At 38.7% G+C, this 18,846-nt stretch overlaps 1 protein-coding gene across 1 annotated transcript in view; it reads right to left on the reverse strand.

Annotated features, from left to right (window-relative positions):
* Window positions 1-18,846, reverse strand: part of adarb2.S (adenosine deaminase, RNA-specific, B2 (inactive) S homeolog) — a 348,099-nt gene that overhangs the window by 12,624 nt on the left and 316,629 nt on the right. The window contains exons 5-7 of the mRNA XM_041567373.1: window positions 14,529-14,697; window positions 12,501-12,652; window positions 9,892-10,060 (exon numbers count right to left, since the gene is read on the reverse strand). Coding sequence (XP_041423307.1) covers window positions 9,892-10,060; window positions 12,501-12,652; window positions 14,529-14,697 — 490 coding nt within the window. The remainder of the gene's footprint in view (window positions 1-9,891; window positions 10,061-12,500; window positions 12,653-14,528; window positions 14,698-18,846) is intronic.

An 18,846-nucleotide genomic window follows, 5' to 3' on the forward strand; every position in this document is an offset into this window, starting at 1 on the left:
GCTTATAAAAGCCATGAAGATAAGATAATTCTATTATTCTTTGCCCTTTTACTCAAACATAAAATGTTCCTGTACTGGAAAAAAAAAAACCTATTTTTTTTAACTGGACCACTGAGTAGAATGAAACCTGGAATGTGAACAAGAATAGACACACATAAGTGGATATGCAGAATGGCTTGGCTGTGCTTCTCTGTAGCTTTACCAGCCAGGGATGAGTTTCATAAAGCAGCTTCACAATGTTGAAATGGCAGAACTTCGATTGTTGTGTCTATTCTAGTGGAATGATAAATCGTCCATGTCATAAAGGGTCACCAAAGGGTTCTTATCTTTTTAGTATTAGCTTTCTCTATTTTTAGCCTGCCCTTGCTACTACCAACATTAAAGGAGAACTAAACCCTAAAAATGAATATGGCTAAAAATATAATGAACTTATTGCACGAGGCTAAAGTTTCACCTTGTCAATAGCAGCAATGATCCAGGACTTCAAACTTGTCACAGAGAGTCACCATCTTGGAAAGTGTCTGTGACACTCACATGCTCAGTGGGCTCTGATTGGCTGTTGAGAAGCTAAGCTTAGGGCTCGTCACTAATTATCCAGCAGAAAATGAGCTTCCCCTGTAATATAAGCTGATGCTACAGGTTTGCTGATTATTAAATTCTGATGCTAATTGCACTGGTTTCTGTGCTGCCATGTAGTAATTATGTGTATTAATTACTAATCAGCCTTATATTGTGACATTTCTATTCTATGTGTACTGTATATTGTGAGTGGGTCCCTAAGCTCAGTAAGTGACAGCAAACATAGGTTAAGACAAAACAAGGCCCTGGTAATAGTAGTGACCGAGGACCTTTCTTTTGACTGCAACCCACTCTCTCCTTATATGTTTCCTGGATATCTACACTGAACACACATATTGATCCCTAAGTAACTTGGCTCTGGACTCTTTTCCTGAAGGACATCTTAAAAAATCATACTGTACCTTTGACAGATTCAAGAGCTTTGGAACAATAATCCAGAAATGAACAGGGATGAACCTTTGACTTAGAGATAATGAAGATCATTTGTTCAAGCCAGTGGTTAACATAGATTGGGATTCAGTTCTACTTCTATTCTTTAAAACTGTATTAGGGTCATAATACAAAGTAAGTGCGCTACAAAAGGAATTATATATTATAAATCAGGGAGAGTCATGCAGTAATGGGAAGGACAAGTAGGAGATTCCTCTCCCAAACAGCTTACTAATATATAGGTGTATGAATAGTGATGAGTGAATCTTTCACAAAGCTACACGAAAATTCACCATACATGGCAAAGAGATCCGCTCATCACTATGTACGAACATCCTCCAGGAGCAGAACAATGGGAAGGTAACCAGATAGCAGCTCCCAAGATAACCGCTGCCTGGTAGATATAAGAACAGCACTCAATAGTAAAAATCCATGTCCCACTCCAAATCCTTCAGTTACAGGAGAAACAATAGCTTGCCAGAAAGCAGTTCCATAGTGCAGCACTGGCTATTTCTGAAATCACATGACCTGAGATGCACCTACACACCAATATTACAACTAAAAAAACACACTGGTTGGGTTGGGAATGAATGAGTGAAATATTTGCAGTGTAAACAGTGTAATTTAGAAATAAAAACTACACCATAAAAATCATGACAGAATCCCTTTAACACCATCAATAAATATGTAAATTCAAGTTTTCACCATGATACAAGAAAATGTAAATCATTTAAAATTCTAATTTTTTGTACTTGAAATTTTGAAAATCTTGATTAAAAAAAAATTGGCAGCAAAAATCTTCTATAGAAGCTGTTTTTTTATAACTTAAGCTTTTACAAATTGAAAATCTGATTTGTGTGACGATCAAGATTTTTCCCCCTGGAAATGGACATCAGTCATGTTTTTTTTTTTAATTTAAATTTTTTGAATTGAATTTAATCGCAATTTTTCCCTACCAGGTTGACGTTGGAAAGAACTCAATATTGAAAATGGATCACTTGATTTGTTGCAGCAGCTTTTAGCACATTCTACCAATTATTTTGTAACCTACACCAGGAACAGGATTTTGTATGTCTCTTGTTTATAAAACAAGTGGTGTCATTCATCCTCTGATGTTTTCCACCCCTAAAGTAATATACTACATAAAATCATTATATTAAAGTTTCTTGGTAAACTTTCTCAAAAACAAAACTTATTTCCGTTAGGCTTTTCCTTCATTGCTGAACCACAAATCCCAAAGTGTATTCTTTTATCTCGATCAATACATAAAAATGGGTCTTACTGTGAACTGGAGAGATTTCCCTGCTCCGAACTGAGTAGAAAAAAAAATACCTTTCTCTTCTGTTCAAACACTTGATATTACAGCACTGTTTACTGAGACAAAATCCCTTGTCCGGCTTTCAATATAGATAAATCTAAAGTAAATACATATTTATTTTTTCTATTTGTCAATCATGGAAATGCCACGAATGAGGTGGATAAAATCTCATAACCAACTTCAAGAACTGGAGACTCCAAGACCTTTTATATAGCAGAGACCGATCACCCTGGGAAGCAGGAATGCACACGTTTATATTGGCATTCGGGAAAAGCTTGTCTGAGAGAATCGGCAGCAACAGCCCTTTTTCGTATAACCTGCCAAAAAATCTCATCATGATAATGACGGTCATATCAGCAGAGCTTAATTTACTGGCCACTGCACCTTCGCAGATAGCATACTGCTCATTAGATGATTAAATAGCCTCCACTTGATTTAATTAAACCACCAGAGTTGGGTTTCTGCCACTTTTGTGTTCATTGTTTAATCTGGAATAGTCTGTATTTATATGTTATCCAACAACCACATCTTCAAACAAACGTATAAAAAATTAAGTGTTGCACATTGTAACATTATAAATAACGAGTTAATGCTTTCCTAAATTGACTAACACACAATTCTGCTTGTGTGCCATGACTTGCCAAATGAGCACATCGGTGGCCAATTTAGCTTCCAAAGTGGTGGGTCAAATCAGTTGGGCATGGACTGCATTCTTTTTAGCTGCTGATGGTCCCCCTTGGTGCAATTTTTTTATTTGGCTTTCAATGCATAAACTTGCTGTTTCTGATGAATGGTACAAAATTATGGCAATTGATGTGAACCTATTACCACTCAGGCTTTCTACACCGGGTTCTGTCACCAGAACTGTGCCCAATAAATCAAACGCAAAAGACATTTTGAACATCTGCTCCAGAATCACCCACTTTGAAAGTGCTAGGTGCAGCTTGCACCTGATTTGTGCCAAAATACAAATCTATTTTGTTGCATTGATCAATCCTGGCTAGGGTTGTCACCTGTCCGATTATGACCAGGTTTTTGGGAGGGCTGTCCAGGTCAAAAATGCCTGCCTGATTTTCCTAATTTACTAATGCGACTGGCCAATCGCTGTTCACCATTTCATAGCTCCACCCACTGCCCCATCTGTACTACATCATGGCTCCACCCACAATATCACTGCCCCTCCCCTGTGGCATCATTGGACTGCCCCCCCAGATGGAGTTTCCTTTAGGGAAAGGCAACCCTAATCCTGGTGGATGCATATCTGAGAAAGTACAACAATGCGTTGGTACCATTCTCTATGTATGCTCTTTTATCTATGCTCTTCCATATTTACAGAGGTGCAGCAAGATTAAAATGAGCTGGCACCAAAGGTGTCATAGACAGGATATAAAAAAACTAAGATTATTTATCCACAATCATTCTTAGTGGTGTAGCCCTATTGTGACACCTTGTGTGTTATAGGATGTACACTCTTAATAAAAAAAATGTTTGCTATTGATACAGGGCCTGAATCCCCTTTGCTATATGGGACCTATTATCCAGAATTCTCAGGACCTGGGGTTTTCCGGATAATGGATCTTTCTAAGGGAGACTGCCATAATTTGGGGGTTTCTGGATACTGGGTTTCCAGATAATGGATCCCATACCAGTACTGGAATTTTTCTGATGCAGTGCCTTCGTCTAGTGGGATCTGGGAAATGCACCTATGAGTGGCACCACTAGGAAATAGTAATAATAACACACAAACAAATAGAACTTTATATAACTTGAAAAATGCAAAGTGCAGTTACACAATATTAGCAACAGCCCTGGCATGGGGAACCTGTGGGGTAAGTCCAATTCCTGCACAGTCTTTACCCGACACAGTACCACACTGCACTCTGGGTGGATAAAGAGAGTCACAGTCCTTTCCCCCCAATAGCGCTAAACTTTCCCCAAGTAGTGCTACCTGCCCCAAAGAGAATTGAGAGTGGTAGTCACTCCTATGTAGCAGGGACACAGACAACACCTGTCCTCACACAGGGGACACAAACTGGAGCCTTCCAATACCCCAGGGATTTTCAGCCAATAGAGAAATGTAACCCTATGGGCCCCTACAGTGGTTTTAGACTCACATTCTCTAAAACCACAAATGCCATGGAATCATTAAAAAATCCTGATATAAAAGTATGAATAAAAAAAAAGCGCTGAACAATGTGCTAAAAAGTAAGAATACCTACCAAAAAGAAAATCTGAAAATATCTAAAAGTCTGAATTGATTAAATATGGTCCAATAAGATCAGCGCAGCTCTCATTCACTTCCATTGGACCACGGCAACTGGCACATTTCTGTATTTGAGGTTTTCATGGTATTTAAACTTAATAACTTTCAAATGTTTGAGCTTTTAAGAAATATAGGAAAATCACACATTTGTCCAGATTCGTGGAAAAAATAGAAATTTAATTGTTAGTAAATGGGCCCCTAAAAGTTATTGAGGTGAAAGCTTTGGGCTAAAGAACATGCTAGATTTGTGAATTTTTTTTTCAGTTTCTTAATTTTGTAAATGTTGCCATTCTTCTTACTTGGTTGGGTGCTAAAATGCACCTCTGCCAACTGCAGGATTCCGAAATTCTTTTCCTTTGAAGAAAGTAAGTAAGCTTACCAAGATGTATACATGCAAGGAAAGAATAATTGTGATAAAAAAATGAAAAACACTATAAAAACTGAAAATGGAAATTGCCTCTTTTTTGCTGCTTGGGAAAGATAACACAGCTGCTATGAGTAGGATCTGGTGGCTGGCTCATCATTACAAACTTCTGCTGCCCACACCTGCCAGCAAAGTTAATCATGCGCGTCGGTGCTTAGCTATCTATATCATGAGCACATTTGGCTAAAAGATACAAGTCTGAGTCACTGTGAAAAAAATGTAATAAACAAAAACATATAGGGCCATTTAGCGAGAAATAGGGCTGAAAATGTAGAACAGTGATTTCCTTTATACACCCGCAATGTGGAGAAATAGTTACTGGCTGGAAAGTGGTAAAATAAACACAAGGCTTTTCCAATCAAGTGCAAATTGTTTGCTTTGTTTGTTTATCACAGTGTTTTTTTTATAGGAACACTGTGGATTAATGGCTCCACCATGTGTGATCTGAACTAATGTTTGTCAAATAAGATGAGCCGAAATTTGAAAAACACGTATTTGGCCGGATTTAGTCAATAAAACGGGTAACAACCTCTGCAGTCACAACAATTCCTACTGTATCTGAACAATGTATTTTTGTTGGAAAAGCTTTATATGCAACTTTACTTTTTAATTATATCCTATAGTCACAAACAATGTATTAGAGGAAGGTTAATGAAATCTGAACATACAAATGCTTAAGGCAACTTAACAACCAATTTAATTTATTAACAGTAATTTGTTATGGCAAAGAAGTTCTAGTTGTCTACCTATTAGTACAAGAAAACCCCAAAATATTGGGAGCTGCCACATTGTTAGGCACTCCCTGGTGAGCATTTTGCTCTTACCTTTGGCCCTAACCCTAATACACTGGTATTCCCTTCTTTAAAAAACAACTGACACAACACTCTTTCTCCCAGAGTGCAGTGTCACCATCCTTCTTGCCAGTAATATTTCTTGAGGTCCCTTGGACTTGCTATTTGAGTGGTATATAACTACCCAAAAGCCACACTGAACTCCACAAATGAACAGTTGAACGATCCCCAACCTTTTGAACCCGTGAGCAACATTCAGAAATAAAAGGAGTTGTGGAGCAACATTAGCATGAAAAATGTTTCTGGGTGCCAAATAAGTGCTGTGATTGCCCATTTAGTAGCCCCTATTTGGATTGTCAACCTACATTGAGGCTCTGTTTGGCAGTGCACCTGATTTTTATACAACCAAAACTTGCCTCCAAGCCTGGAATTTTAAAATAAGAAGCTGATTTGAGGCCACTGGGAGCAACATCCAAGGGGTTGGAGAGCAACATGTTACTCACGAGCTACTGATTGGGGATCACTGGTTTAAGCTCTTCCAATGGATACCTAGGACTGCAAGAAAGATGACTCTGCTACACTTTGAAGGATAGTACTTAGCGTTGGTTTTATAAAATATTTCTAAAGGGTCAGTAAATAAGTCTCAAAAACAGCTATAGATTTTAAAAGTAACTGGTATAAATCTTAAAACAGAATAATAAAAGCAAAACAAACTCTTCAAAAACAAAAACATGAGAAAACTTAAAGAACCATCTGTTTCTGTATGGAAGCAAACATCATAGGATATGAATAAAAAAGCCTTTGATTGTTGTTCTGTGGTGAGGTGGAGAGCGGAGCTGCTATAGGCAACTTCCTAAGCCACAAACGTCCATCAGGTTTTAGCTGGTCTGACATGGAGTTAGTGAAAAGCACTTGGGGGGAATAGAATGGACTATGCGTTATCCATTCGATATATCTGGGACAATGTAAGCTGTCTGAAGGGATCAGTGAAGTCAGAACCAAGGAAATGCCGGAAAGAATCTTATTCTACAGTTTTTCAGGAATCTAGCAACTAGATGTGGGCTTTTTCAAAAATTAGGTAAGTAAACATCTCCCATTGTCAGCACAATGTCTTGACCCATATTTTTCAGAAGTAATAGGAAATCTGTTGGAATTGGTCAAAGCTTTTAAAAAAAACGATTACAGTTTTGATGTATTTTTACATTGACCATTCTATATGATTTCTTCTTATTTATGAACACTGTTAAAAGCCTTTTAAGAAGAGATCATCAAAATATTACCATTTGAATAATGCATTTAATTTGATTGATTTTGATATGGGCGATTTGATTACCACAATATAAAAAATAAAAAAAAGAATTCAGTAGCTTTAAATTTGTATTCTATGATGACACTTTTGAAGTTCTATATATTCTATATATATTTATATATTTTATTTATATATTTATTTATAAATTTATATATTTTAATATTTATCTCCAATATCTTTCCGTTGGTCAATTATTTTGCATTCATAATCAGTAATTTTCATCAGTATAATTATTATTGGTAAATTTTCTTGCACCTATAATTATGTTTTTTGGCAACTTTTATATAAAACTAGTAGGGCGCTGTTTAATGGCATTGAGGTAGGGTTTACAGTCACTTTAAACACAAGCCTTATTTATTGCACTCATGTTGAACAAGGGTGGTATATATTGCCCCTTAAATAAATTGCATCCAACTTTGACTTGTGTTTGTGGGTGGTACACGTTCTGTACCTTGTAGTATGTATAATAAAAATACATTTATGGAATGTGGCAGCTTTGCAGAGAATAGTGTAACCCAGCCAGTAATCAAATTAAAGAGACCTAAATACAACATAAAATACACTCTTTAAGAAAAGAGCAAACTTTTAATCTTTTACTGATTTGAAGTAGGAAATCTAAAGTACAGTGAACTGGCACAGTCATTCCTTAATGGGCAGAACACTTACTGTGCTATTTTGCTGCTTCGTTTTATGTACAAGCACTTGAAAAGAAAAAGAGTGGGTTATTAAAAAAAGGTTAAAAACTTGTTTTTTTTTTTTTAAAGAGGCAGTACGATTGTTGACCCTTCCAGTTCTCTAATGGGCACTTAGGAAAAGCAAAATGCTGACTGAAAGCTATTTGCAGCCCTTTGCTGCGATGTGTGTCTGGAACCATGACGGGGCTTGCAGTCAAGTGCGCAGTCCTAATTATTGGACCATGTGCTTTTGTCATTGATAGAACTCAAGGGATCAGCGTATGGGAGTTATAAACCGCTGCAAAGTTTCCCTGAAATATGAGAACTGGTGGGGGGAGGCTATAGGGATCCATGTATTGGCCTATAAAAGCAAGGAAGCACAACATCTGATGTAAAGAAAATAATGCCTTTGACTTTTTTTTTTTTAAATCAAAATAAGAATTTTTAGTTAAAATGTCATATTTTCAAATGTTTTCAAATTCCATTAAAAGGGCCACTTAACTGTCATTATTTATTTCCCTTTGCAGATGTATAATATAAATGTTTATAGGTGAATACATAGTTGCTTTCATTATGCTTCATTATGCTATAAAAGTGGTACAGGTATGGGATCCATTATCCCAAAACCAGAAACCCAGAAAGTTCTGAATTAAGGAAAACCCGTCTCCCATAGACTCCATTTTATCCAAATAATCCAAATTTTCAAAAATGATTTCCTTTTTCTCTATAATAATAAAACAGTAGCTTGTACTTGATCTCAACTAAGATATAATTAATCCTTATTGGAGGTAAAACCAGCCTGTTTTATTTAACGTTTGCATGATTTTCTAGTAAACTTAAGGCATGAAGATCCAAATTGCAGAAAGATCCGTTATCTGGAAAACACCATGTCCCAAGCATTGTGGATAACAGGTTCCATATCTGTACTTTGTATTTCTAGCCTTGCTGAAGATGCCATTATCTGACAGGCTGGATGACCACTATATTTCCAATGACACCCTCTAGCCTTCTATTCTCCTAACAATACTCTATTGGGTATTGCCTAACAACTAGGTTGACATAATCTGATGTAAGTGAACCTGAATGATTGTATATTTGCTCATAGTCTATTACGAAAGGTACCATTAAACTTCAAGCTTCAATGTTAATCAATAGGTAAAATGGTTGGAAAGGCAGTTGGAAAGTCGGTTCTCAGGCTATAAAACACTGTGCAAGTGTCGGTTTATATGGACTAAGTGATTTTACAGTATGACATTGATTATATGAATTGTGGGAGAATTTATGGAGAAATGTTGACCCTTTAACGAAGGTGCCCCATATTAGTGGAGGCAATGGCATTTAGGGGTTGGTTTTTAGCGGGTTGTAATTCCACCATGATTTATCATATCATTTGTCTGGCCTCCTTGGCAACTGATTTCATAGAGGGAGTGGTTGGTGACAGTAAATTCTAAACTTGAGCTGGCCATAGACGTGCAGATTTACCTTCATATCAGACGAACGATCGTTCTGTGCCATCTCCCGACCTGCCACTAACCATTCAGATAAAATAAAGTAGTAAAAAAACAGATCAGATGATGTTCTGCCCCCGAACAGCAATCGTACGAAAGTTATGTCTGACAAAGCTGGTGACAGTCTCCCACTGAAAATCGCCAGATCGCCAAAACATCAAGAGATATTATCGGTAGCCATCAGAAATTTTCTAACCTGTCCGATAATCTAAATGACCCTTTGCCATGGCACGAAAAATGTTGGGACACTCCACACACAGCCCAAAAATCATACGAAACGGAGATTCGTGTGATCAAATCTTTGCGTCTATGGCCAGCTTTCGGCAATGGATTTCTACGTTTGAGATTTTGATGCAAGAGGCTGAAAATGCGTTTCAAACAATTTCCTTTGATCAACATACAGTAATACCTTTCAGAGGAAGATTTAAACAACAAACATTGAATGGTTTCTACAAAAGATTTTCATAGCCCAAACTGATAGGCTAGGGCCGCCAGGATTCTCCACCAGTGGAGCATCTGTTTTGTCTAGCCCCAGCCATATAGAACACTCCTGTTTTTTTCCTATTGTTTATATAATTAAACAGATAAAACCGTACCTTGTTATTTTGTCCGTGCATGACATTGTGACAAGTTGCTCTCCAGATAACACTCCATCCCATGTTTGGTTTGCCACCCTGGATCGTACTGGTATGGTTCCTTCTCCAGACTCTATCTTTGTTCGTAGATGTCCTCGAAATTTTCTCACTATATGTTTAAACCAATTCACTAGAAAGACAAGGGGAATGATATTGTGATATTACATATAAGATATTAGAAAGATCATCTCTACCATTTTACTTTCCTAAGATAATCAGTGGCGAATTTACCAGGGGAACAGGGGGTGCAATCACACCAGGGCCTGCTCCCCCTTGGAGCCCGCCGGAGACTGTGCCACATCAAACACAGTAAGGAAACCTCATGTCTGGAGGGCGGGTCTGATGCACATCCTTCATCCCAGAAGAAGGTAGTTACGTTACTGAACATAATAAAGTCAGATTCAGAAATCATGGGCATGACTGGTAGGGCGTATTTAATAGATTGGCAAAAGGTGTATTTTATAAATTTAAGTGCTAATAATTTTACACAGCATAACTAGGCCCCAAAATGTCATCCATGAATTTTCTCAATCTGATGCCAAAATAAAAGGAATGCTTACTTCGAGGTGTGCAAATTCCTGGAGACTACCCTAGTGACAACCAATTAAGCTTACAGTCAAACTGGGAATCATGTACAAAAAAATTACATCCAAAAAGTGTTTTGAGTTACTAATGAATGAATTTTAGACAACACAAAGGTCAATATTGTGCCTAATTGGAGCTGTATAGCCAACACTAGTAGACTATGCAAATAATTCCTTGTAGCGATAGCTGGATCTGTTCCACTTTGAAGCAGACCACCGATTCCCAAATGTAGTACACCTTTGAGATCTAGATATTTAGACTTAGCCCCCTTGAGCAACAATACAACCACCAAAAATATGAACAAATCCCTTTCATTTTTAAAGAAATTTAGCAGTTTTTAACAAGTGCTTTTCACAGATACTGAAGCTCTTGCAAACTTCATGACTTCAGAAACTCTGCTTGTTCTGTACAGTAGATGAAAATGTCATCTGCTATTGAACTGCTCATAGTCCTCAACTTTAATGGGGCAAATTGTTTTCATGGCATTGTTTGAAGGGCCTGTAAGTACTTCTCTAAATTACACTTGATTATTAGTGTCAGAATAAAACGAGTCATTGAAACTATGGAAGCCAAGGATAATTTTTGACTATTTTGTACTGTAATTACTGTATCGAATCAATGTCTAAACACAATGTTCTGGGTGTAGTAGGTGATGAAGTGACAAAGAGGCCTACAGCTATATTATAATAATTCCTGGTTTTCTTCTGCTTTCAGACTCTGCTTACTCTAGAATGATGTTGACGTTTGATGTTACTCTGACCTAAGAACAAATAAGAGTCATTAAAATGTATAAAAAAGGCTCCTGTTTCAGTATAACTTTCCATTGTCTAGAGACAGCAAGTGGTTGCATTAAAGTTAATGTTACATGCCCCTGATGCAATATTGTAGGGCACCTGTATGAATTCAATTACCTTAGCCCAGGGGTCCCCAACCTTTCAACTTTTTGGACCTGTGAGCAACATTAATATGTTGGGGAGTAATGCTAGCATGAGAAATGTTCTTGGGGTGCCAAATAAGTGCTGGGATTGTCTATTTGGTACCCCCTATGAGGAAAGTCAACCTACAGGAAGCACAGTTTAGCATTAAATGTGTTTTTTATGCAACAAAGACTTTCCCTTTAAGCTAGTAATTAAAAACATAAGCACCTGCTTTGAAGCCACTGTTGGCAACATCCAAGGGGTTGATGAACGACATGCTGCTCACAAGCCACTGGTTGGGGACCACTGCCTTTCTACATGTTGGTTAGCCACTGTGAAAAATTACTGAATCCCTATACTTTCTCCATTTAGATGGTACTGGAAGCTGTATCTGACCTCTGGCGTATCTTTTTGGTCTTTGACCACCACTTTTTTCTAATGTAGAGGTCTTCCCTTCTTCACATGTCTATGCTTAAACAGTCCAGTAACTGGCATCTAGGGTGGGATTAAGTATTCTATTGTGAAAATGGGAATGGAACGCCAGGACAGGGCCAAATGGATGAAGTGATAGAAAATTAAATGCATAGCATTTTATATTATTGCCTATGAGGGTAAGTGTGGTGTACACCACCCTCAAACTATAGGAGCATGGTGATACAATGAAAAGTTATAGATACAGACTGCAGAAAGCAATTTCTCTAGCCATACAATAATGAAACCTTAAGATACTCCACTTTAAAATAAGGAACAAGAAGATATAATCCCTTGTCTTCAATTTATACATGTGTATTTATGTATATGTATAAAGTGCAAGAAAAATGATTTCCACATGGTCCAGGTTGTCCAACTAACTGTAACCATTTCTGACAAATACCCCCAAAAAACAAAGAACCTATGGTGTAACTTCAATGCGTTTTCATGTCTGAATCAACTTAAAACTGTTCTTGTGAATACTTTATCTCACAGAAAACCAGAAACATTTTGGAGAATAACTGAATTTAAACATTCTTCCCAATCTGCATGGGACTGGTGCAAAAAGAAGGAAGATATTAGAATTGTTCAGCTTACGATCAGAGGTGATTTCATATGGCGAGTTCAGCCGGGCGTCCCCACACGGTGATGTGCTCACATACAAATGGAACATGATATTTTCCCTCAGCCGGTAGCCTCCCTCTTTTAATCGGATGAAAATCGAATGTTCCCAGTCTGTTCTCTGTTTGCTGCAAAGAGATAAGACCATTGGCCCTACTGGTACATGGGGAAGTGAATATCGTATGCTCCGGTTTGTATTCGATAATTACAGATGTTTAATTTAAAACACAATTGGCATTAACAACTGAGTTGCAGAATGACAATACAATGTATTTGTAAGGGGGATAAGTCTAAATTGCTTGCCGCATTTATCTGTAGAACACAGAATTTGGACCATAGGAAATCAGTTTTTATTAAAGCAAATACTTTATGATTTTAGGTTTTCAGGGAATGCGAATAAGATACTTAATTAAAGAAGGGTTCAGATATGAAAGCCAAAGCAGAGAATGATAAATATTTATCCCAGATGTTAACACCCAAAAACCAAGGACAACTCTGCTGCACAGACCACTGGGCTTAGTTAGGGCTCGGTAACCTTTTTGTTTGAATATGTATTTATTGTTTTCCTTAACTTCTATGATGACCTTACTTCCTCAACCATACTATCTTAGTCTGATGTAGACAGACATTTATCAACAATGGGCAAATTTGCCCATGGGCAGTAACCCATAGCAACCAATCAGATTGCTGCATATGTTGCAGCTGGCTTTATAAAGCTAATCACTGATTGGTTGCTATAGGTAACTGCCCATGGGCAAATTTGCCCAGTGATGATAAATGAGCCCCATTGGCTCAGCCCATGGCTCATAGGAAATCTAGAATTTAGTGGGTGACATATCTTGTTGAGCAGATTATATTTCTTGGTAATACTTCTAGGGGCTTCTTTTTTTTTTGTAGGTTTATTTTTATAAACTGTACAATTTTTAAGGGGTGCTACAGACAAAGGTTATAGGATCATGTGAATGTGAAATATAATCTCAGGAATCATGGTGGGACAAAGGTAGTGCCAACTTCTTGTACTATATCTCCATCTTGTTAGTTGTAGAAGATTCATTAGTCTTAGCCTCTCTGAACCCTCATTAGAATCCACCCACGACCACTTCTAGCAAAGCCAAGCAGCTTGCATTTATTAGAAGTGTCCCTGACTTTTTCAGATGATCTGGTAATCTTAATTTAGAGGCAATAAATGCATATCAATAAAAGGTTCATCGCTGGCTGCTCTGTACAAAGCCTGACAGTGAAGCCACCTTGGGAGTATTGATGATGTTCCCCGTGAAAGCTGGGGAAATAAGATTTAACTTATTTCATTTAGAAGAGGTCATAATATCAGTGGGGGATTCTTGGTTTGGGTGCATCTTATTAGGTTCTGTCCAGAACACACAACGTGTGGAATATTCTTAACTTTGTAAACTCTATTTTCAAAACAGAATGATAAAACACAAGGACATATAAATCTGATGCAAGTGCAAATAGCCCAGAATTGCATCACTGTGGGAGACGGCAATCTTGTTTCCTATCAGGCATTTAGCTTGAGTCAAGTTTTACATGAATTATGTAAACAAATATCTGAAAGTGTCCCTTGACTTGCGTTAATCTAATTCTCCATGAAAGAAGTATGCTTCCATGAACTGAGCATCTGCAGATGAAAGTGCATTAAATTGCATCGCCTTCCTCAGTATATTGGCCACTCAGCAGTGCAGAACTAATCAACAGCTTCATAAAAGAACTGTGGATCAGAAATCTAGGGGACAGTTCATCCCAATGCATAAAAGAACTCTAGATCAGACATCTAGGGGACAGATTTGTCCCAATGCATAAAAGAACTCTGAATCAGAGATCTACAGGACAGATTCGTCCCAATGCATAAAAGAACTCTGGATCAGACATCTACAGGACAGATTCGTCCCAATGCATAAAAGAACTCTAGATCAGACATCTAGGGGACCGATTTGTCCCACTGCAGATAGTATAACGTGTTTCATCCATCAACAGATTTCAATTTACCTTAGATGGAGCTCCAGTTGTGTGTAAAGGAAGTGAAGAAAGGCTCTTCGTACTACGATCTCTGCATGGCAGTCATTGACCACAAGCCCTTGGTCATTAAGGTATTCTCCATTAATGCATTTGGTGCCAGAGGATAAAGCGATTACCTGCGCTTGCCTTAGGTCCAGACCTGTGTGTAGAACAAAATGTATTTGAGAGTCACAGAAAACAGAAAGGGCAGATATATATTCTAGAGTATAAATTCTGCATTGAGTTGTGAGTGGGCTTCAGGTAAAATTTCCTCGAATTTGTGTGTGCTCCAAAATTTTGTAAAGTATGTCTGAATCTAGAAAAATGAGGATTCCCTGGACTAGCCCTGCTACTCTTTAACCATGTCTGTATAGAAGACTCCATGGAAACAACAGGCTACCACAATGTGTTTGGCGACATTTTTGCAATTTCGCACATTTTTGGTGAAGCTAATCTAAACAAGTCAGATTCGCCCATCACTAAGACCTCACTCACATTTTCAGCATTCCTGTTCTGGCCAAAAATACTCCTGCCTGCCCCCTTTGGTATCATTGATTAGAAAGATTGGACATGGATTTACAAGTGATGAAGGCATGGCATGTTCAACTGGGTAGGTTGTATATCCAGGCAGGTTAGGGTTGACTATTTTTCAACCTGTGCATCACTAATCCACTTGTCTGGTGAGTTCTCAAATTGAGTGAATTTACCCATCAACATGTTTGGCCAATTTGATATGAAACAAGATCCCAATCTTGAAGTTAAGTGAATGATCAGATTGTAATATGGACCTATGCACACCCAACAAGAGAGGACTGAATCAGTGGTTTGATGTGCTTCTGGCCCACTGGGATATTCAGAAGCCTGGTCATTGAGGCCATTACAGGGCCAATAAGCTATCAAGTAAGTATGGAGGGGCCGAGTCAGGAACTAATATTGAAAGCTTCATCTACTTTAAAAAAGGCCATAAGTGTAGCGCCACTGGAGAGGTTCGGGTCATTACACTAAATTATGCAGCTGCAAGTACAGAGCATTAGTCAGAACACTTGCACAGTTTACTTTAACAGTATTTATTGCTAATTATTAGATAAAAAGGCCCTGACAATGTTTTTTTGTTTAATCAATAACTACATCTTTGGAGCGCACATTCTATACAAGGCAATAAACATCTCTGGCTTGGCTGAAAAAAGAGCAGGTTGTTTATGGTCTGCTCCCGCGACTGCTGATGGTTACAGGGCCCCTATAAATGTACCTACTGCTGGAGGTTCTTCATAAAATCTGAAAATCAGTTTTAGTCCTTTTTCTACTTTACTTGGCAAGGAGAACTCAGATAAATCACAATTCCAGTCCAGCCTTCGTTACCAGGCTCTAATACCCAGAAAATGAAATTAACGGGACGAACAAACAAGATTAGAATTTGTTTAATTCCCCGAGTTCTATTAAGCGGCAGACATGGCTAATACATTCCATTATCAGTTCTGGAGAGGATACTTGTTTGTTTAAAACGGAACTCTGGCTTGACAGAATTGTGTTCCTTGGTATAATTCCACTGCATAAATGCATTTCAATAGTAATATTTAATGCCGCAAGGCTATGCCATCGTCTCGTCTCACAATCCAAGGTTTATGTTACATGGGAAACTGGCACAGGGAACTCAGCCAAGCTGGAAACTTGCTGGTGCAGAGCCTCCCTGTGGCCATAGTCTGAAACACTAGGGCTGCTTTATCTCATTCTTTACAATGCAACTTCGACCTGCTACAGAAAGTAAAGGACAATTATCAAAGACATCACGTCAGCAGCTCAAAAAGGAAGAGTATCTGTGTATCTTCGTGGGATTTGTAGACACAATTAGAGCACCAACTGCTTCTGCAGAGATTGGCGAGGAATGCAATACAAATCCCAGGGTTTCCCAGGTCTAGTAGCAATCAGTGTGTAGCATCTACTAGTCACATGTATGAAAGCAAGCTTCATATTGGATGTAGTGGGTTACAAACTGTGACTTTTATTAAATTACCCATGTCTCTTCTTGTAATGTTTTTAAATATTGAACATGAGCTTTAGACAGTAGTGCCTTTCACTGATAACAATGGTAGCACATACTTTAGCCCTATGTAAAAAATAATATATTTATTCAAAGTGCCCCTCTGAGTACTTTTATCCTCTCATCTCATTGCCGAATTGCGCAGGCAGTTCTCTACAAATGTGACCAATAGGTTAATAAAGCACGTGGAACCTCTCTATATGCAGTTCCTCTCTGCACAATATATTCTACTTTATAGGGCATTCTTAGCAGCATCCTAGCCAACCGACCGATCACCTCCCCCCCCCCATGCATGCACAAATGAGCGTTTGTGCACATGTTGCCGACAGGGGTGAAAGAGTTGAACACATTGTGGACAGTGGGGGGAAGAGAGCCTGAACAGATAAGCTACATATGAAGTACGTACCTAGCACCCACTCTCTGTTGCACCTCTTCTGTCTTACCCTTGTTTTGGCTCTGCTCTTAGGGAGGAACTGCATCCCTACAACAGACTTTCAGGACTGCCCCCTCACCCAGGGCCGCCATCAGGGGGGCACAGGAATTTCAAGTGTACTGGGCTCAGGCCTAAAGGGGACCGGCTGTGCTGCAGTTTTTAAAATAGCTGGGCCCCCCTTGGCAGCGCCAAAGCCATCTCTTCGAAAGTCCTGAACCGCCAAGTCCCGAACTGCCGAAGTCCCGAAGTCATGAAAAGAGCCAAACTGCCGAAGTCCCAAAGCCGCGAAAAGACCCGAAGTCATGAAAAGAGCCAAAGTCACGAAAAGAGCTGAACTTGAAGTCCTGAAGCCACAGAAAGACCAGAAGTTACGAAAAGATCCAAACTTGAAGTCCTGAAGCCGCGGAAAGAGCCAAAGTCATGAAAAGAGCTGAACTTGAAGTCCTGAAGCCATGGAAAGAGCCGAAGTCGCGAAAAGAGCCGAAGTCACGAAAAGAGCCGATGTCACAAAAAGAGCTGAACTTTCACAAAAAGAGCTGAACTTGAAGTCCTGAAGCCAGGGAAAGACCAGAATTTACGAAAAGAGCCAAACTTGAATTCCTGAAGTTTTTTTTATTTTTTTTAAAGCCCTATCCACCAATGCATTATTTTAATACCCTACAGTCCCCTGCCACCAATGTTTTTTTTAAAAAATATTCTCTGGGGCCCCAAATTTTTTTTAACTTGTAACTTATGGGGGGCCCTGACTACCAATGATTTTTAAAAAACATTTATGGGGGGTCCCTGGCACTGTTTTTAGCGCTGATGTCTGTGTGGTCTTTTTACTGTAATGTGTGGTGGGTCCCGCCCCGCCCCAGCCCCACCCCCCAAAAATGTTGTTGTACGGGGCCCCGTGATTTCTAATGGCAGCCCTGCCCTCCCCTCAGCGATGTGCTACTAGTTGTGGAAGAGAGGGGTACCTCCTACCTCCTCAACTACCCCTGCAAGTTTAGCTGAAAGTGTCCAGCGTTAGGCTGGGGGGAAATTTATTTTTATAAGTATACGCCCTTGGATGCCTACAGTCTATAGAAAATTCACCCCTACCTCCGGCCATTCTGTATCACATCATGTTACCCAGTTTAACTCTGACCTAATTTTCTGTCCTAGCTTGCAATTCACAGTTTTAGAAAATTTTAAGGTGTTCCTTATACCATGGTGCGACATCTGCTCAGCTCCAACCTTGGCCCCTGGAGGAAGATAAACGTGTTGCTACTATGTAAATCTGTGTATAATTCTTTGCAATTTCATAAGAGGGCAATATATAATGTGCGTTGTATGTTCCTGAGTCACAAATGTAACTTCCCTGTATACAATGTACCAGAACCAGACAAAAAAACCCCCCTGCAATTTCACAGAGCTCTGGATACCAGTAAAATGCCTCAGGTCAAGATTTATCTGTGTTCTAAATTCAGGCTGACTCTGAGCAATTTCCTGTGTGCTTAAAATACGGAACAGTGAGTGATTTCTCATATACTCGTTACATCTGCTAACATTCTGGGTTTAGAATTTAGGTTTCTGATAAACATTTATATCTTTATTTGTTGCCGTCACTGGCTAAATATACCCAGAAACACTATACGAGTGATGGGTCATATATCACATAGGGTGATATGATGACTATGTATAAATATATAAGGGGATCATATAATAATCTCTCTAATGCTTTATTTACCAGTAGGTCTTTCCAGCTGACACAAGGTCACCCATTCCGATTAGAAGAAAAGAGGTTCCGCCTAAATATTCAGAAGGGGTTTGTTACAGTGAGAGCTGTGAAGATGTGGAATTGTCTCCCTGAATCA

The sequence above is a fragment of the Xenopus laevis genome, chromosome 6S (genome assembly GCF_017654675.1).
Source record: "Xenopus laevis strain J_2021 chromosome 6S, Xenopus_laevis_v10.1, whole genome shotgun sequence".
Lineage (NCBI taxonomy): Eukaryota > Metazoa > Chordata > Amphibia > Anura > Pipidae > Xenopus > Xenopus laevis.